Consider the following 22,678-nt stretch of genomic DNA (forward strand, 5'->3'; position numbering starts at 1 on the left):
AATTTACGATTTTGATCTTGGGGTTGACTTTTGAGCCCGGGATAAAAGTATAGCAATATATATGTCTCCGGACTCATAAACAAAGAAAAAAGAAGCAACATTTGAATCTGCATGTGCTTTGCAAAAATAGCCCCAAAACCAAGAATCTTTCCCTGCAATTCATGGACTATATCACTCAAATTCCTTCCTTAGTTACCAAACAGGTAGCTAAATATGCATATGTCAACACAAACTCTTCAACTTTAAAAACATCCAAGTGATGAACATATTTACCATTAAGGAAACCACACGTTTTACGTAATTGGCCAATTTAGTGCCTAGTTTAACAGAACTCATTGAAAACAGGGGAATCAGTCTGCTGCGTTCGTAACCTCAAATGGAAAATAGAACAGTTCTGCCCATGTAGAAGCTCTGGGGAACGCATCAATTTTATGGTGATATTCCTTTCTTCCTTGGAATCAATGGCTATCCCTTGCTCAATGCACATCCTTACAAGAGACGGAGTGCGAGCACATAATAGCTTTACAAAAAACACTTCAGTTTTTGAACACTTAAATGAACTGATGGTCACATACTCGAGCTTGTTAAGTGGTCTATTCAAGCAGGTTCGTGTCTCCAAATATTTCATAATTGTTTAAGCATTGTCATCGCCATCCTAGACCTAATGTATAAAGAAATACCAAGACATTTTAGCTTCTCAAGTTCAAATATATGAAGAGCAAACATGAAACCAAATAATAATTATATCCATTGCACGACAACATATATGTGCTATTTCTTACCGTAATCAGAAGTTTACTCAAATTAGGAAAACTCTTGATTAACTGTGGTGCACAAGAAGTCTGATCCACTTTGTTGAAATCAACACCTAAGTGTAGACACCACAAGCCGTGGAGCTTGGGAGGAAGCTCATCCAGAACTATATTTACATTCAAAAGCTTTCCGAAAAGTACTATAATTAGAATCCAATGAATACAATCACTATATATTAAATATTCAAGTGAAACAACACGTCAATTTCTTACCTCAAGGACCAAGGGACCCAAATAAAGTTGTTCAAGGGAAGGAAAGCTAAATAGAAACTTTTCCAAGGTTGATATTTCATCATGTTTTGGATTATCCTCCACTTTTTCCAATTCAATCACCAACATGCTCAGTTTATTGCAATTCATGAAGCAATTTAGCACGAGATAGTGACCCACAACAACAAACAAGGACTTCAATTGTGGTGAAACCATCTTCAAGTATTGAGTGCCACAACAGAATATCAAGGCTAAATTCACAACAAGGGGAACTTTGATAACACAAAACTGGTTGGTTGGCACAAATGTTATTCTTTCTAGATGAAGATACGTAAGATTCCGAAAGCCAAGAAAGAAGTTGGTGGTTTGAAGACACAGTTGAAGATTTCCAAATGCGTCAAGGTCGGACAATTATATACATAAGAAGGCAGTATATAAGTTTTACTATCCGACATATTAATAGTTAGCTCCTTGACACCATTTCTGGTGACATAACTCATCTATCTATTAATACTAGCATATGAAGACATATTCAAATTTATTCCTGAAACGTCAAGAACAAACTTCACAATGTCTCCAACATGCTGTAAGAGAATCTCATCAATTGTTATTTTAAAAGCAGTTGTAGATTTTTCTGCCAACTTTTTGCAAAAATAGTTATTTAGCACTAGATATGGAAGTGAGACCCAAATATCTCTCCATTTACTAGAAAAAATACTAGTTCTTGCTGCATCGTGAACCGGCAAGAGCTCAAGGATACGATCAACAACGTTTCTTGGCAGAGAAATGATTATATCTTCTTTTTCCCCTTCAACATCAGCTCTTTTACTAGGTGCTAAAATAAGTTGAAATAATCTTATTAGGCTTAAAACTTGTAATTAAAAAGAAAAAAAAAACTAGAAAGAGAATTGTATACCTTGTTTAGTCATACTAGCTGATTCAAAAATGGCGAAACTAGAACAGTACCAAAATACACAGAGGTGGCAATGCGAAAAAGTTGGAAATACCCCGATAAGAAGTAAGAAAGTGTAGGTTGCCTGAAATTGAGAGGAACGGTGAAACCCTAGATATAAGGGTTTTTGGTATTAAAGAAAAATATTTCGTAAAAGGGTCATGTTTGCCCTAGTACATATTTACCCTCGTCATACTTTTTTGATATATTTATCTTTACCATCCAACTATGGGTTCATATTTGCCCTCGGAGAGCTAACTCTCATCTTCCCACCCCTATTATCTATGTGGCACTCATGTGTATTTATTTTTAATTCAACAGAGTTAGGATTTTGGCTTGTGGGTTGTTGATTTGGAATCACCGTGGAAGAGGAGAATGCATAGACTATTGCAACAGTTCAAGATGCTGCTAATTTGATTGAGGATCTCGTAGACAAGAAATTTTAAGATGAAGTTGAGATGTAGAAGCTTGCTAGGATGGAGGGAGTTGTCATTTTGGTTGAAAGTTTGCTTATCTATTTAGTCATAATTTAATGGGTTATATCTCTCTGTATGGCCTATGGGAGAGTTTCTATTGCAGTCTTGTTCCAATGAGCTTTGTCTTAGATTATAGGATTTCTTTCATATGAAAGGAACTCTCATTCATGGCAAGTTTGCTTCATTTTCATGTTTTATGTTTAAAATTTGATTTGATCTTTTCTGCTTTGCGGAGAATTCTGGATACTGGGTGTGTTGATCTTTGATCTTTTAAAGATCAGATGATCTCGGGTTGAATAAGTGATTATTTGAAATGATTGTTTAAATGTAATAATTGAAATAAAAATAAATTCACATCAGTGCCACATAGCTAATAAGGGTGGGAAGATGAGAGTTAACTCTCCGAGGGCAAATATGAACCCATAGTTGGATGATAAGAGTAAATATATCAAAAATGTATGATGAGATATAAATATAACTATTTTCTAAGATTACAAGGGCAAATATGACCCTTTTCCAGAAAATATCTTAATTTTGAGTAGAGAGTAGAAAATACTTTTAAGAAATATAGTTTTTGACTTGAAAATCAATCCAGATAATTGATCCGAAAATCGACTCGAACATCCGAATCAGGACACGACCCCGATGATCGAATGAGATCTGATCCTGACATTCGACCCGACACCTAACATTGGATCTGACCCTAACATCTGAATGAGGACATGACACCTGACCTCAACACCCGAATTGAGACTCGACCCTAGCATTCGATCCGGAACCAAAACTCGACACCTGATGTCATGCCTTGAGCCTATACCCTGGACGTGACTGGCATTCGAAGACTATCGCTGGCCCCCAAGCGAACCCTTGGCCTGGCTTTCTTAACTCAGCGGAATAACTCAATGCAATGCAAGGTTTTTAAAACAACCTGCTTAAAATAACATCTGGCCAAAAAGGCAACTCGAGTCTCAATAATAGAATATTTACATATATACATAGATGAGAGACTCCAAACCAACTGACTGACTGTCTATGAAGCCTCTAAAATACTGAGAGGGATGCTGGGATAGGCCCCGCGACATCCTCATAAAACAAAACTTGAGAGAACAAAATAACTGAGTCCTCCGGAATGCAAAGAGGCTCACCACTGACTCTGGAGTACTCAACTGGATCAACGGCGAACCGGATGCTGGCCCTGGGTACCTGTATCTGCATCATTATAAGATGCAGGCCAACTGACATCAGTACATTGAATGTACGAGTATGCGAGTTGAAAAGCTAAAACACAACTCAAGCTTGAAAGGAGTACAAAGTAACTCTTACTCTTACCTTGGCTCTGTTCAACTCATGAATAACTGAACTCAATATATAAAGCAATAAGACACATGCAATATATAAATCTTGTAAAACAGTGTAAACAACTTAGCTTATTAAAGATAAAACATTAACAACTCAACTTTACTTATATACAAGTAATATAACTTTAGTGGGAGACTCTTTCACCCACAATCACCACTAGGAGCCTTAGTGGTGATACAACATTTTACCTCACGTTGCCCGAGGACCATCCTATACCTTGCCATCGATATAGGAAGCTAATGATACAACGTTTTACCTCACGTTGTTCGAAGACCATCCTATACCTTGCCATCAATATAGGAAGCTAACTTTACCAAGTGGATCCACTAGCTTAACTTTACTGATTCATCTAAAAAGTATGACCCATTAAATCCCATGTTGGCTACATGGCTCTTATGGAGAGTTGAGTTTATAGGAACTCGTGTCTCCAATTCGGTGCTCAAGACTACTCCCAAAAATACTTAGCTCATAAGTGTTTTAAACACATCTTTCTTTATTTGAGATAATTACTCAAAACTTTGCCCGAAGGCTCACTTGGAAACAATGTTCTTTTTCTTGAAAACTAGCCCCAAAGGCTCTTTTGGAATCATAGTTCCTTAATTACTCAAATGTAAAAACATTTGGAAACTTCTTTAGGAATACATAGTTCCCTAATAACTTTTGAGAAATGAACTCAACTTAAAACTCTTAACTTAAGTTGAAACTTGACTTAACTTGAAACTTGACTTAACTTGAAACTTGAGCCTTAATATGAAGTTAAAACATTCAACAAAGACTCTTGGAAAGCTTTAAAGACTTGCTTTGACTCCCTTCTTGAACTTCTAGACTCAACTCTTAACTTCCCTTGACTTGGAAACTTACTCTCCTTGAATTGGAATCATGGATTCAAGGTGTTTGATCACGTGTTATGGACGAGTTCTTGACGTTTAAACGTACCTTGGAGTGTTGGAAACAACTAGGGAACATAGGTATAACACCTAGGAGCATGTATGAGAAAGTGGGGAAAGAATGGGAAGACTTGGCACTCTTGGTGCTCTGAGAGGCGCGGAGCACCAGACCTCAAACTTCAGAGAGGTCTGGTTGGGGCTCTGGTGGGGGCGGCGCCCAGGGGCTGGACCTCAGAGTCCCTCTTGGGGCGCGCTGGCTGGCGCGACGCCCCAGCCCTTTTCCCCGAAAACTTGACTTTTCTCCTCCTTTTCTCCAACTCTAAACCTTCCAATATTCAAAGCTTCAACCCCCAAGCACTTAGGATCATCAAAACCCTTAACATACACTAGTTTCAACTCAAAACACCACCGGAAACATTCACCAAATCAATAAGAACTACAACACAACACAACTACAACTTCAATAATTCCAACCAACAACTTCAATCAAACATAAACAATCTTTTCTCGAAATTAAACGAGCTTGGCTTGTGGGGAAAGAACAAACCCAACACTATGAACTCACATACCTAAAAGGGATCACCCCCGATGATATCCACGACGATCTTCGACGAAAACTTGCTTCTTCTTCTCCTTTCTCTCCTCTTCTTTTCTTCTTCACTCTCAAACCCTTACTTTCACTCTTTAAAAATGAGGAAAACTGATCAAAATCAGTCTAACACACTAATATATATCCAGAAGAAAAGGCTAGGGAAAAGGCCAAAATACCCTTACAATTTCCGGACGGATTCCCTGCCAACTGCCCAACTTTCAAAGGGCATAACTCACTCATACGAACTCGGAAACGAGCAAACTCTATGGCATTGGAAAGATCATTCCATGTACTTTGCAAATATAACTGGAACAACACCTAGATCATCCTGAGGTAGGAGTTATAACTGTTCAAAGTTGGCCAAAAACTCATTACTTTCCATACTTAGCCAAATTTTCCAGATTTTGAAATTTTCACATTTTTCCAAAAATGACTATTTCCAATTTCAAGTTTTTTTTTTTTCAAAGTTATTTCAAATTGTCGGATGTTACACCTGACCTAGGACTCGACCTCAACTCTCTAGATGAAATCTGAATCTAACACCTAACTCGAGACCTGATCACGTTTCTCGATTCAACTTCCAAATCAGAACCTGACCTCGACGACACTCGACCTCGATGACTGATCATGAACCTGATCCTAACACCCATCTCAGGATTTGAATTTCAGACTAAGACCCTACTCCCGATCTGGGATCCGACTTTTGAATCAGAATTCAACCCGACTTCCAAATTGGAATCTGACCTCGACATCCGACCTTTACGACCGATCCAAACCCGAACTCAACTCCTAAATTGGAACTCGACCTCGACATTCGATCCAAAATCCGACTCCAAACACTGACTCTGGACTTGATCTTGATATCCAATTTGGGATTCAACCTTAATTCATGACCATAAACTCGACATTGCAATCGGGATCGGACCCTGATCCCAACCTACCTAGAACTCGGGAGTTGGATCTTGCATCGAGGTCGGAAATTGAATTCTGAATCTAGAATCAGGAGTAGGATCCAGATTTGTATAGGAAATTTGTACTCAAGACTTGAGTTAGGATTAAAGTTGAGGTGTGAGATTTAAAAGTAATTTTAGAAAATGTGTTTTTCTTATTTACTTAATGCATGTTTATATGCAAACACATTATTAATCATAATTTCGTATGCTCTCAAATATGCCCGCAAATTAATTTGAAGGAGTGTAAATAACATGGCAAATTATACAAGGTATCACGATTTATGGTACTTCTTTTATTACTTCATTTTCCTTGTCGCTATTTTTTATAAAGAGATTTTTTTTTATTTTTCATTTTTAATATATTAAAAAATAGTTATTTTAATATATTTTGTTTTTAATATTAACTACTTATTCTCTAAATTATTTTTTAAGATCTAATATTAAATATCAATTGATATAAATATTATTATAAGAATATAGTTATATCAATCATTTTTTTTTTTTGGTAAATAAGATCTTATTTACCAAATTGAGCAATACAAAACATTCAAAAAAAATAAAATCAGCATGCTTGGACAAGCAGCCCCAAGATCAGCTACGCCCATCACAATCTAACAACTATCCTTTCTTTCTAACATTGTTACTAGGGATATATATTAAGCTGTTACATCCTACTTCCTCACTTGACATTCTGGGTTCCTCTTATGTGCACACTTTGTATTATCTGTTGATGATAGTCTCCTTCTATTTCTCTGTTTGTGCTGAAATATTTTTGTAGTTTCGTTCCTTTCATAAACAATATATGGTCCTGCCAGTGTCATTCTATATTCCTGTGTTACATTGTTTTTGCTCTTTATATGTGCTAATGTCCATTGTACTTCATCCTGCCATTTTAGGCTAGGCCTCTGAATCCCTTGCCATGTCAGAATCTTATTCCACACATTTGCCGTGAATGAGCATTCAAAGAACAAGTGTTCAATGTCTTCATCGGCATCCTCTTGACATAGTAGACATGTCAAGTTAGCAACTATATATCCCCCATTTCGCCAATCTAATCTTTGTTGATAATCTCTTGTTGAAGGCAAGATATAGTATGAACAACCATTTAGAAGCTTCATATTTTGTACAGACCAACTTCCTCCACTCAACCATGTCCATGCTTCCTCTCATCTTTTTATAGACCTCCTTGACAGAGTAGTTTTTAATATTCAGCAGTGCTTGTTCATTGTATCTAGCAGTTAATGATTTTTGAGTGCCTTTAGTATTCTCTATACCACCCAAGAGGCATTCTTGGCTTGTATGATGCCCCATATTTCTTCTTGTCCATAGTAGTTATGGATCCACTTTACCTATAGTTTATCTTTTTTTTTTATTATTTTTTTGCACAGGTTCCACAATAATTTCTCTATTGCAGCCAAGGGTGGAGGCAGCATATAATGAGGGACCCCCTTGACGAAAAATATTACTATTTATACATGGTTAAGATTATTTTTTATGTATGTATAATAGATGTCGAACTCCCTTTCACTAGTTCGTGTGTTTACTTCTTAGATTTTGAACCTCTTATTAAAATTTCTGACTCCGCCATTGATTGCAGCTTTGTTTCAGGTATGCACATCCAGAAAGTTAATTCCTCCACATATCTTTGACCAACATAATTTCTCCCAAGCAATTAAGGTTTTTTTTTTTTTTTTTTTGATGTTTAAAGATTTTCTTTCCACATAAACCTTTTGCAAATACTTTCAACATTTATATCAATTATTTTTTTTTTAAATCGTGTAAAATTTAAAATATTAGTAAAAATAAACTAAGGAAATAAATGTTAATAACACCAAAAAAGATCCTCTATCAGAGCTTATGAAGATTTTCTTTATCAGTCTAAGGAAATACATGCACCCTTCACTATATTATAGGGGCACTTCTCTCTTTCACATAAATCACAACCATTAGACTTTTAGATTTGATAGAATGTATTAACAAAATATATGTATTAGATTTGTGTATTACTTTTTTCATTCTTATTTATATGTCACTATTTTAGATTTTACGATCTTTAAGAAATTAGGTAAATTTACCATTGTATCCTTATATGGTGTTCCCTCAATTTTTTTTTCATAAATGAACATAAATTAATTTATTTTGATTAATTAAATTGATCAATGAACCTGAATTAATCATTTAATTTTCCTATGTTGAAACTTTCAAGACTATTATTTTCAAAGGTAAAATAGGAAGAATAGTATCATTTATGTATTGCTTTTATACAATGACTAGTATTAAGGACCATCTCTTTTTAGTAAACGGGACATATAAATATGAACAGAGAGAGTTATACTCAATAAACAACCAAATATGACTAAAAATTACCGAAGAACACCATTACAGAAGGTTCAACTTACCAAAGATGAGAGCTTTGAACTTGGGGAAAAAGATTGAAAAAACTAGATGATGATTTGAGAGGGGTTTAGGACGATGAAAAGGTTGTATAAGTTAATGGAAGAGAAGTGTATGGAGAAGAGTAACATATGATTACACTGGTTCCATCTTTCAAGAATAGAAGATGTTCTTGGAAGATGAAAAGCCCTTGCTCTTGGAGAAGAAGAAACGCCGGAACAAATATTCAGAAAATTGTGCCTCGATTTTCATCAATAAATAATATATTTTAAAATGTATTGGGATTATTATATATTTTTGTAAACTTATATCTTTTTCCCAAGTTTTAAAAATAATAAACAAGCCCATGACCCCACAATTTTTCCTTTTTAAAAAGCCTAGCCCTAGAAAATAAAGCAAAAACAGATTAAGTGGGTATGAGCTAAATTAAGTTTTGTTGGTGGGTACAATACCAAATCTTCTCCAGTTACTCGGGTCCCCCACTACCTTTCCACTTGAAAGAATTCTTGCATTTTCTTTTTTAAGTAGTGGCTGCTACTCATGAAGGATTCTAATTTGCTCCAATTGCTTTGCTTGTTCATAATTTCTCTTTGCTTTATACCTATTTTACAATTGTTTTTGTTGTGCCCTTGCATTTTGCACTCGAAGTATTTCAGACATGATATATAGTATTGAATATTTATCATATTTGACCTCATTTCTCTCATTTCTAGATTTTCTATATTCATCTGCACCGTCGTAGAAAATTTGCCTTTGAGATCTACCAACACCTTCACACGTGCACAACTAGGCCTTGTTGCTTGATCGAAATAAATTGGTTTACCAACTGCCGCAACAACTGAAAATAAACATTCTTTCACAAAGAAGGTTGACAGAAGATTAGGAACTGAAATCCATGCCATGGCCATAGTTATCTCTTCAGAAACCTTGAATCTACAATCATAAATAAGAATACACATCAAATATGAATACGCCTTTTTGCAATTAATGTTGAATGCCCCTTTCGAGATCATGTTAACATAGTCCTCATGTTTGGTCGTAGCAATCCTATTTGATAGTCACCCTTCAATTTTCAATATGAGTCTTCTGAATCACTTCCTGTATCCGTCCATTTTACTTGTGGTGCACCTTCCACATATGTGATCTCCTTCTTTAAAGAACAAATCTCTAGAGTCTCATTATCATCATTAACATTCAAAGTGTTTGCAAATATTTTCTCCTTAGGCAAGTTAGGGCTAACAGTTGATATATCTTTCAACGTTGAGGGTAGAATTATTGGAAGCAAAGGGAAATCAGAGTTTAGAAGGTTGGAAGCCGCATGTCGCCACCATGAACTAGGTTTTGTGTTGACCATCTTTTTTCCTGCACTAGGAATTTCCTTAGAGTGGTTAATCGAAAAATCTGTTGTTACTTTATTGTGTCAAAAATACACTTTTTCAAATAAACATGATTATTTTTTTTGTAATTAAATTATTATTCTTAAAGAACCCTTTCTTGTTTCTTTTCTTTTGAAATTCTTTTAACTTAAAAAACATCGGAAGTAATATTTTCTTAATCTCGTTTTATTATAATTTAAATAGAATAACGTCATGTACTTTTTAAATAATATCATAGTAACTTCATCTTTAATTTTATATAGATAATGATAAAATTATTTTTTCCCTAATAAAATAAAGTATATTTTTTTTCTTAATCTTCTTAAAATTGATTAAGCAAATATTTTACATGTATCACAACTGTGGAAATATCATTCTCTTCCATGAAGTAGATAAAAACTGAAGTATGAAATAACATTGGTGATTGCTATTCAAATGATTGTTTAGTTTGTTGCATAGTACGTGATATATTTACAAATGTAAGTAATAATGCTCTTATTGTCCATTTTCAAAATATGTAAACTTCGTCGAGAACTATTATAGATGAATAATATATATTTATAGTAAAATTATTTTTAAAAAATTATGCTTTGTAGAGTTTGCACGGTATTGAAGCCTAAGGTTGGTTTAGTGATCTAATCAATGTGTCTACTTGATACCATTAAATCTAAATCCTGGATCTACTCTGATTGTATTGTATTGTTAGTTTAAATACATTGTTTGTTTTGATTTTTACTTAAATTGTATTGTATCTGTAACACCCCGTATTCGAAAACAGACCAACCAACAGATTTCTAGAAGTTGCAGGTGCAACCCACGGTTGCCACCCACGGACCGTAGGTTGACTCACGGTCCGTTTTGGTGGTCCGTGGATGGCCACCTACAACCCTCCCCAGAAATATTCCAGAAATCCAGCTAAGGGTCCTCCCACGTCGGGACTTACAGACCGTAGGTCAGGCCACGGTCTGTGGTCCAGGGCCGTGGGTCAGCCCCCAGCTTTCAGTCCCAGAACCCCCCAGAAAATTTAGCTAAGGGTTAGCCTACGCCAGGACCCACGAACCGTAGGCCAAGCCACGGTCCGTGGTCCAAGGCCGTAGGTCAGAGCCCCAAAATTTAACTCTCTGAAGCTGAATGACGACCGACCAGAACAGATCGTCGGTCCATCGGTGACCCCGACAACTTTTAAGTCAGGGGTCGTTTGGTCTTTTCCTTATGCGTTGAACCCCTAAACTACGTCTTTTAACCCCTAAACTACGTGGATTTGGTCTGTTTTAGCCCAGTAAACTAATTAGAACCTAACCTAATCAATTACTCACCAAAATCAAGCGAAAACTTAGAGGAAAATAGAAAAGAAAGTCGAGCAACCCTAGTTCAAGAACACAACGAGTTTTCATCAGTTCCAACCCCGAAATCGAAAGATTTCTCCGTGGAATTCATCACCAGGTATGTGGGATTTCACTGGTTGATTCCTTTCATCCACTAGGTCCCTAGATTTCAGTCAGAATCTTGATTTCCTTAATATTATTTAGACCTAGGGTTTCTTGAATGTTAGAAATTGTTGGGTTTTAGCTGTTAGAATGATCAAATCAGATTATCATATTGTTGCTTAGTTTTTTGTATGATATTCAGAACCTTAGCTATGTAGTTCTTTTAGTTCATGAATTACACATGCTAGGTCAGTTATTTTAGATATACATGCTTCAGTTTACGAATGCCACATTATCAGTTATAATTGTTGCATTCTCAGAGTTTGCATGTCAGTAATTGAGCTATCCAGTACTTCAGCATTTCAGTCATAATATTGCTTACATACATTCTAATTGGGAGTAGGCTTAGACCGAGTGGACTAGGGTTCAACGTACCCGATAGTCCCAAAACTACGTGCCCCCGTAGGTTTATAAGTTTCCTATGTGGGCATTATATTTTAGTGATCATGCTAGTCAAGCCTCTATACCTCTAGCAGGGTATATTGGGTCCTCTCGATGGGACGTATACATCGGACTCCACATTTAGCTCATGTGGTTTTATGTCGGTCATTAGTAGCTCCCATAGTTAGATTCTATTGCATTGACCATGTTATCAGTTACAGTCAGATTTCAGTCTCAGCATGTTATAAACTTGGTCATTGCATTCAATTAGTTCATGTTCAGTGCTTTCAATATAGTATCATGCTTATCTCATGTCATTGCTCAGTTATATGGTTTGTTCAGTTATGTATTTTGTACAGCTCTATTCTATCCTGGATGCTCAGTACCTTTCAAGTACTGACGCATACTCTGCGCTACATCTTCTCGTGATGTAGGTTCAGGTCCTCAGCATTCAGATCACGCATAGATCAGTTCCTGATCTCTAGTTCAGCAACATCAGTGATGAGCTACTAGAAAATTGTAAATTACTTGTAGATTTTACTTGGGGATTATTTCCGTAGAAATTTTCTACGATTTTTCTTGCGGAAATAAGAAATTCCTAAATTCTAAACTTTTTTACATGGGAAAATAATTTTCACAGAAAATTGGTATGTAAATTTGGCGCTATTTTAACAAAATTATTACCTGGGGAATTATTTAGGGAAAATGATATGCAAGTACCATTTTCATAAGTAAATTCGCAAGTAATGATTTTTTTTAATCTATTTATTAAACAAATCGCTATATAAAATGTCATGACCCAACCCATCGGGCCACCGGGCCTTGGTGGTGGCGTGCGTCATACAGGGCATCCAACTAAATGTGGGGGAGCAGATCATCTCAGAATGGAAGATGTTTTATCGGGGCAACAAAAAGGCGTTCTTTATTCCTAGTCTTATCACTGCCATGTGCAAGCAGGCAGCGGGAGTGCCACTCTTTGATGCTGATGGGGTACTTTCTATGGATCCCCCCCTTCTGGTTAGGACAAGTTCTACTTCTAGGAGCAAGATAAGGAGGACGGGCATGCCTAGCAGCAGTAAGGAGGTCGTGAATTCAAACGACGATGACCCACTTTCAGCTGCACGGGTCGAAAAGGATCTGGAGGCTGTCTGGAAGAGGATGTGGAGTGATTATGCCGACTTCACTCCAGTTCCACCCAGCACTGCCCTAGAGGTCGAGATGCTCCGTCGCCACATGCGCCAGGAGAAGAGGATGGGTGTGGAGAGGGATCGCTTGATGGCCCGGATGTGGAAGACTATTAAGGCCATCTTTACTTGCGTTACCCCTGGCAAGGAGATCCCCCAACTTGATCCAAAGGACTACATGTAGTTCCCTATGCTGAATGAGGCCTGGGCTGGCGTGATAACCCAGAGGACCTTGACTCTAATGTGGACACCACCCAGTCTGAGAGTTCCTGATTTGACTATTGTTTCGCCCTCTTGGCTTTGTAAAATTTAAGGCCATTTGTTTCTATCTTTTCAACACTCTTATGTTTTATAAGCACATAGATGCTTGATTTCCTGCTTTTCCGCAGTAAATGATGAATTTCTAAGTTTTAAATCTATTTTTTGATTTGCTGAACACTAAAAGGATTGTAGGGATTTATTCGTATCCCATTTGGGTTGACATTTCAAAGTTAAGGAAAACAGAGGAGGCTGGGTTGAGGTTCTGTTTCGCCCTGTCCCGCTCTGGTGGTATCGCTATGGCGGGAATAATCCCGCCCCAGTGGCTCAGACGGGACTAGAACCCATGCTAATAATTTCTGGGTTCTTTTCGTTTTTCTAAGATTTTCCCAAGGTCTCTAGCTTAACAAAACAATCTAAGATAAATCTCCAAGCTAGGAAAATCATTAACTAATCCGAATCAATCTTAACGACACGACACCCCACTAGTTCTCATTAATTCAACGTTACACCCACACATTCACACGATTATTAATTAGTTGCGACACACGTCCATAATCTATTTTACGAATCACCTCGTAAATTAGCTAGACCCTCGCACCAGCTAAGTTCTGACTTTTTTTTTCTCAACGGTTTTTACGTTACACGAGTAGTTGCACTTAATAATTTCCACAACTCAGCCAACACTTCGCGCATATTAAGGTTTAAACACACACATTTATAGCACACATATTCACATCATAACATTCAAGCAATTACAACTTCATAACTGTAGTTAATTCAAACATCAAGAATCACACAGTCCCAATTATTTCAGGCAACAAGAAGCACATATTCACAGTTTCCAAAATACAATGCACATGCGATTTCAATTTATTAGTTAGTTCGTTCCATAGATGACCATTACTGGTCATCCATGCTCCTTATAGCCCCTAAGGCTAGATACCAATTGGAACCTTCCCAATTCCAATTACCTTGCTTGTGCTCCTTCAGTCGTGACCATGACTTCCGATTCACTTTGTTGAAATACCAATTGGAATCGGGAAATACCAATTGGACTCAACTCACACCACAAGCGACACTTCGCAGGAAAGGAGAGAATAAGTGGAATAGTTTCCTAGAATGCTTCCTAGATTCCTGAAGATTAGATGTGGACGTCAACACACCAATCCGTAGGAGTCAAGTCCACATTTTACTCTTGTACGGGGAGACCGGTAACCTAGGCTCTAATATCAATTTGTCACGACCCAACCCGCCTGGCCGTGCGGGCACTTACATACTACCACATAAGTAGGAGAACCCTCATATCCTAACAATTTAAAACATATGAAAAATTAAATAAATGGAATAGCATACTAACAAAATTCTTTATTAAAAACCTTTTAAATAATTTTGAGTTAAGACTTGTGAAGTAATTAACACTCCCAAGGATCTAGTCTAAACAGGTACAAGAGCTACTAGGAGTACAACTGGACATGATACTTAAAAGACACAACTTCCACCATGCGGAAGGAAGAATAGAAGCTGCTGGAAACGTCACCAATCCTGCATCCAGACTATGTCAAAAGACATAGCAAGAGTAGTATCAGTACAAACACGCGTACTGGTAGGCATCATCGATCAACCCGACGCCCACCACATAACATAAGAAAACAACTAGTAAGATCATGAAATAAACCACTCGCTTCTCCACCTCTACCCTCTCTTGAAATACCTCCAATATATACTAGTATTCTGCCTACTGTCACCCTTCTCAATCAACCTACCTACCAGATACTTGATCATAGCCTAACCATTCTACCACATAGAGAATTCCCCCAAATACAACCACCAACATTTCCACTAACCGTTCACGTCATTCCCCTACTCCTCGTCACATTACCCAACCATAGTCACATAATACATTACATCACGCTCCCTTAACACTAAACCCAATCTCTTTCCCCCAAGGTGAAATCCACCTAAGCATATTTCATAACTCACGCTACATCTACTCTTTGCCATTACAACACACGAACAACCCTTACTATCTATTACTCGCCTCTTGAACATTTTACCCTTCCACTATACCTAATACGTTTGCTCATTACAACGAACAATCAAATATAAACCATCATACAAGTGCCCACTAAGTACAACATAAGCAAGTCAATACAACGTAATACGATATCATCAATATTTACGAACAATCGGACAATCTCACATTTTATATCACATCATTGGTCCTCTCATGGAACCCAAACCCAAACAATTAATTATGCTGGAACGTGGCAACCGATCCAAGTTAGTTATGCCGGAACGTGACAACTGATCCCATAGTTATGCCAGAACATGGCAACCGATCCATTCAACACATCACAATCACAATCACAAGTATATCTTCAAGATCATACATTTAAGTCATGATTTCATGGCAATCATATTTTACCCATCTCAATTACAACAAGTGTGATCAACAATGCAACATTCATATACAAACATCAATTTGACCATACTTAGCCCTAGTTCATCATCTAAGTACTTCCTTCTAGGGTTTAGTCACAATTCATCATAAATCCTCAATTCAATCACTCCAATTTATGATCTAGCATGCATTCATAAATCTAGTTCCATTCATGATTTCTTAGTCTTATTCTTGAACCAATTGTATCCATGATAACAATTCTAGAGTCCCTAACAATTCATCTATCTCCTCTTTTCAAGGCATACACCCACGTACTTTGATTTCTAGGGATTACTCATGGAATTTACTTGGTGCACGAAGGTCTACACACAACCCTACCATTGATTTCCATATATTACGTACTTAGCACAAATTTATAAATACTCAGTTCATAAAATCTAGCCTACCTGGGCGCCAGGCAGATGCACAAAGTTTTGACTTCGATTTGAGTTCTCCGGGCTTCGTGATGGTGAATTTGGCCAAGAATCCGCAAGATCTCTCCATCTTTACGCTAGAAATCTCCTTCTCATTCCTTCCCAAGCTTAGAGTAGCTTTTCTGAGGTTTCTAGGGTGTTTTACGACTTAATTAGGTATTTTAGGAAAATGGAGAAAATAGGATTTCTCGAAATTTATGTTTTGTCTCGCTTATCCTGATTTGGCGCCAACTTACCCCACCATGGCGACATCTAGCTCGCTCTGGCGGGACAATGGCCCAGATTTTTGTCCCTCCTAATTAACGACGGTTCGGGTCGTTACATAAAATTACTTTCAAATTTAGCTAGAAATAGTTACTTGAAAATTTATCTAGAAATAATTTTATATGTGATATTACATGTGGATTCATGTTCTACAAATTTTGTTGGGGATTTATTTCTTGAGAATTTACTTGGAAATTTTCCTAGTGAAGAATTTACTTGGGGATTTTATTGTTGTGAATAGGGGTGTTCATGGTTTGGATAAAAACAGATCCAAACCGAAAACCAAACCAAACCGATTAAATGAACCGATTTAATTTGGGTTTTGGTTTGGTTTGGTTTTAGATTGTTAAGAACCGATAGTATTTGGTTTGGTTATGGTTTAGTTCGAAAAAAATCGAAGAAATAACCGAACCGAACCAACAAGTTATATACATAAATTTTATTATATATACATACATAATATATTAGATTCATAAACAATTTTAAAGATTTTATATATGTTTCATCAAAATTTATTTATAATTTACTTTTGAAAGAAAAAATGTTCAAGGTGAGAACATTTTTTTTATTGGTTTCATGTATATGAGTGTCTATGAAAATTCTTTGTGGGACTGAAAATGTCATTGTCTCTTCCTTCTATGCCAAAATAGTGTATTTTGAAGTTTTATTCAGTAAATTCAATGATCGAAAGTTCTGTAATGCCAGTCATTCTAACTATTTTTTTATTTGAATGGATTGTTGTTACTTTTTTCACGTTTTGAATGAATTGTTTCTTTTATTTTTATGTATGGTTAATAACCGAATAACCGAACCAAACCAAACCGAAACCGAAAACAACCAAACCGATAAATGAATATTATATTTGGTTTGGTTTGGTTTTGATAATTTTAAAACCAATTAAGTTGATTTGGTTTTGATTTTGACCAATAACCGATCCAAACCAAACCGTGAACACCCCTAGTTGTGAATTTGGTTGGTGATTTTTGAAGGAATTTACTTGGAAATATGCATACTTCAAATTTTTTTGATATAATTTTACTCAAAGTTTTTTCTTGGAATTTAAGGATTATTTTTACTTAAATATTTTCTTAAAAATATTTAACAAAATTGAAAATTATAATAATAGAAAAAATGATAATGACATTAGAATGAATTTTATTGTTAAATATTTACTCTAACTTTAGGTTTCATCCAATAGAAAAATAACTATCATAAATATAATTAATTTTGTTTCAATACTATTTTACATTAAATTGTGTATTATTAAATAAGTCAAACATTATTTTTAAGGGGAGAAAAATTCGGTTATTTACATTATTAATGTGAAGTTTGATTACCCCTCATGATTATTTTTTTTACTTGTATATTCAATTGATATATCTTTTTTCAAACATTTAAAATGATATAATTTTTCTATGGTAAGTTATTAAATAATATTATTTGTAAATATAATTGAGTATGTTAAAATATAATTATTAAAAGATAAATTAAAATAATAAATGTCACAAATATCTTATAAGCTATACTATCAATTATTGCTAATAACTTTTTTGCACTTTAAACTTAAAATTTATTTATATTTTTCATTATTTATTTATAAGATTTTGTATGTATAATTTAATTTTTGTTTGTGTTTAATATGCTTAGATATGAATGTTATCTCACAGAAAGTGTAAGTTTAAAATTTTCATGATATGTTGGGTGGTAGTGATTTATTTTAAATATATAAATAGTGATTATGTTTCATTTTTTAAGAGTCAAATTACATAAATGCTAGCCAACATTTTAGGATATATTTTGTAACCATATTTATATGACATGAATTTATAATATTTTTTGTGTAATCATGAATTTCTAAATTATATTTTAAATACCTCATTTATTTAAATAAATTTAGCTTTAAAAATTAATCAAATCGGAGGAAGACATCAAAAATTGGTGGTGTTAATGGTACTTCTTGTACCACATCGATGGAAGACGCCAATAGTTTTGCATTTATAATACTTTGACTAAGAACAATGATGTAATGCAATTTGAAATATGCAGAGGGTAGGCGTTGGGCAGTGGGTGGGGATTAATTTACTTGTAACTAAGTCGTGTAATATAATTGGTGTGCATCGATTAATTAACCTGTGTTGTAATATAATGGTGGGCAGTGCAGTTAAATACTAGATTAACCCAGAAATAAGTCAATATGTGATTAGGGTTTAATGAACAAAATAAATAATAGAAGATAATAGTTAATATTGTTTATAGGAAATTAAGAAAATTCATTTTTTTGTTATTTTTTATCAAAAATTATTGGGATATTTGTAATATTATTTGCAAGAAAATTCCCAAGTAGTTTACCTGCAAAATTTAAATCCCTAGGTAAATTATTTGCTGATTTTGAAATCCGCACGAAATAATTACCTGCGAAGGTTTTACCATCGGATTCTTTTTCGTAGGAAAATCCGTAGAAAACTTAGTTTTCTTCGAATTTTCGTATATAATTCCTTGGAAAATCCCCATGTAATTGACATTTTTCTTACAGTGGAGTCCTCATTCTTCGAGGACGATTGACATGATTATTTCCTTTCCTTTCAGTCTTTAGTTTCAGTTTTGCTAGATTTAGCTTGGGCATGTCCCAACACTTCTAGTCAGTTAGAGGCTTATTTCAGACATAGTTAGATTCAGTTTTAGTATTAGAGTTTGACCTTTCAATTGTTGTTAAACTCTCAGTTTTTATATATTCAGTTAGCTTATGGGTATTCCCCATCATTTCAGTTTATCTTATGATTTAGCTTCCGCACAGTACTTTCCTAATTCAGTTTATTGAGTATGCTTATGATATGCCAGCAGGGTTAGCTTGGGGTCACTCGTGATCCTAGGTCCCGTGTCCGCGTCCTAGGGGTAGCTTCGGGGCGTGACAGTATCGTATCTTTTAAATCCATCGTTAGGTAACGACGAAACGACCCATTTTATGTAACAACCGATTTGGTGTGATTGTGTTGTCACCTTAACAATTTCTTCTCATTTTGTCTTTATTTATTATTTAAATTTCATCTATTATCCTACCTTTTCATAGTAGTTCTACCTCGTACCCGAATTTTCTTATAGGTTTATCATTCAAATTATGGATGTGTGATATTATGTAACAACGGAGAACGATACAATCAAACCAAACACTTTATTCATTAAAACAATATAGTAAGATACAATACAATACAATACGATACAATACAACATAATACAATACAATACGATATATTATGAAACAATTTTTTAACAAGAATCAAAACAAAGTGTTACATTGATGTGCTTATTGTTTTCCTTGTTTGGATATCGATAGTGCTTAACGATGAATTAGTACACACTCTGGCATCTTTGTAAATTCTTCCGGGTCGACAAAAGTAACCCTTGTTTGGAGCACAATGAATATCTTTAGAGCAAATGCATAGTCCTTCTAGAGCACACCCTTCTTTGACTATGCTCAACCCATCTTTTAAGCCTAAAACTTGATCAGTCCACTCACTTGAGAATAAACCTAAATGGTCATAACTTTGTTTCACTTGCAAGAATTTATCAACATTTTTGTACTTGTTGATTGCCCCAATAAATGCTACATTCCTATTTTTACCCCAATGTGGCAATGCACCATATTTGAAAAATGCTAGTTGTTCAATTTCTTCAAGGAAGTCTTCAAAGAGTCTAGGGGACATTGGGTCCTTGCTTCTATAATATGTGATGTCAAAATCCAAAGAATCTTCTTGTTTAGCCAAGTAAGCATTTGAAGTTGTAACATACCTCATGAGGATTCCATTGTATAAGTCAAGGACACATAGTGCCTTAGGCTCTAAAGCAACTAGCCTTTGGACATCTTCAATGAAACCTTTGACTTTTGATAAACTAATGGTAAATGTTGTTTGGTGAAAAAATAGACCTTTAACTCTATGGTCCCAAGGGCATGTTGCACCTTCATGACTGTCTAGGCATGTTCCTGATGCTTGGACTCGGTCGTGAAACCCAACCATTGGATAGCCAGTACCTAAGAGAATGCAATCGAATTATTAACTATATATGTTGCTTGTACGTCGCATGATGAAATAATTAACTAACCATTGTTTGTCCACCCATAAGAAAGAGACTTCAATATGCCAGTGGTTATTGTTGCATCAAGGCATTTTCCATCAGCATTATTTGTTGATTCTAATATCTCCTCTAGTGAACAAAGAAAGTAGAGTAAAGTCAAAAATGTTACCATTAAGTTGAAAGAAAGTAAATTTGAAGCAATTTACTATGAGTAATTAATTGTTACCCAGGGTTCTGAGAGAGGCGATCAAGTATTGATCTGTAGGGCGAAATCCAAGGAAGTCATTAAGGGCATTGCCAGGAGTGTCGATACTAACTCGATCATCGATCCTATAAATAACCTTGTGTTGACTGGGATACCACGTAAAATCAGCAAATTCATGTTGTCTCCCAAAAGTAGCTGCATCTTCCCCTAAGTTTGAGTCATCCCTTTCAGAAAAGGTAATTGAACGTTTGAACACTCGTTCTAGTTTTAGTGTCACCTAAATTTATCACATACACACATACATAAGGATTGGATTTGTCATTCAAAATCTGTGTTTGATTTTTTCACATTGAAAAGAGAACTAAACATGATTTATATATCATGTATTAATTATACGTCATATATGATATGAATATGATTAATAATATCATAACTAATATATGCATGTATTAGTGAAAATCTAATACATCTTACCAAACGATCCGATAATATAATTATAAAAAAGTAGATACCTGTGAAACAACTCCAAGAACACCTAGTGACACTCTAACAGCATTCAAGTCGGGGCTACCATTTTCCAATATACGGACTTTAGCATAATTATTTGCCGCATCGGCTGGTGTAACAATTCGAAGTTGTACAATATAATCATGTACAGAACTTCCCAAACCCCAGAGAGAACTTCCATGAGCTCCGGTCCCAATTAAGCCACCAATCGTTAAACCCCACCAGTAAGGCGTGTAAGGCAGGACCAAACCTGCTTTACCTGCCTCACTAATTAGTTGTCTCAATGTCACCCCACTTTCAACGGTGATCATCATGTTTTCTTGATCGATTCTTATGATTTTATTTAGGAATTTTGTACTTATAAGTAACCCGTCTTGATCACCATTGTCTAGACATACCAATTTGGGTATGCTACTAGAAAATCGAGTTGTGATTTTCATTTTTCGCTTTTCCCTTGTTGCATTTGCTACTATAGAAATGACTTCTTCTTCTGTGGTTGGAAAAACAGCTTGAGCTGCCTTGCAAATGGTTCGATCTGGGAAGGCACCATAAGTGTTTGTAATGGTGCAATTAAAATTGGTGTCGTATGAACATTTTATGGGATCTTCAGGTGGGCTAGAATTCACTAAGTAGATCATAAAGAAAATCAAACTTAGTTTTATGATTTTTGTGTCACTCATGGCTACTACAGAGAATTGATGAAATAATTATAGAAGAACATGAAGGATGTGTCTACGCAACTAACACCTACTTATATAAGTTTTTTTAAAAAAAAATTGTGTGTGTGTGTGGGGGGGGGGGGGGGGGGNTTACAAACTAGTAGATTCAATTATTATGCTTTTGAAAACACAAAATTTGAATCCACTAACTTGTAAGAATAAAAAAACAATTCACATAATTAGTATAAGTTATGTGAGAAATATAACTGACACTAATTAATTATACGTGTAGACATCAAAGTGAGGAGGTGAGAGAGGTTGATTATAAAAGATATGAGGAGATCGAGGTAGAGGTAGATCAAAAAGGTATTAGAGAGAGGTGATTAGACATTACATAACTTTACGTTATCGAGAATATAACCTTAGATAGAAGAGTAGAAGACTCATATTAAGATAGAAGGTTTGTACGTAATAGAGGTTGTTTCACCTTTTGAGGGATTAAACTTTTATGTGTTGGTTATTGTACTAGCAATATTATTGTAGCTCTTGTAGGTAAAAAGAAATTAAGGCAAAACAAAACTCTTTTTTTCACCCCAATCTCTTAATAGATGAATGTTGTGCCATGTCAAAATAAAAGAAGACTTTCACCATTTTGTATTTAAAATTTGTATTGCAATCAATAGTGACATGCCATTCCATCATTTTGTTTCTAATAGAATAATGGAAAACTATCCTTAAATTTTGCGTGAATTATTACTTTAATTTTTTAACTAT

General features: G+C 35.4%; 1 protein-coding gene and 1 long non-coding RNA gene across 2 annotated transcripts in view; one reads left to right on the forward strand and one right to left on the reverse strand.

Annotated features, from left to right (window-relative positions):
* Positions 1-22,678, forward strand: part of LOC125854741 (uncharacterized) — a 199,390-nt gene that overhangs the window by 157,668 nt on the left and 19,044 nt on the right. The gene's annotated exons all lie outside the window — the stretch shown is intronic.
* LOC125854735 (probable L-gulonolactone oxidase 6) lies at positions 19,637-21,967 on the reverse strand. Its single transcript, XM_049534316.1, has 4 exons — positions 21,251-21,967; positions 20,760-21,015; positions 20,561-20,662; positions 19,637-20,489 (listed from the first exon to the last, which is right to left on the reverse strand). Exons 1-4 carry the CDS (start codon positions 21,923-21,925, stop codon positions 19,750-19,752), a joined length of 1,773 nt encoding a protein of 590 aa, XP_049390273.1. The 5' UTR covers positions 21,926-21,967; the 3' UTR covers positions 19,637-19,749.

Source organism: Solanum stenotomum, chromosome 2, assembly GCF_019186545.1.
Source record: "Solanum stenotomum isolate F172 chromosome 2, ASM1918654v1, whole genome shotgun sequence".
NCBI classification, from domain to species: Eukaryota; Viridiplantae; Streptophyta; class Magnoliopsida; order Solanales; family Solanaceae; genus Solanum; species Solanum stenotomum.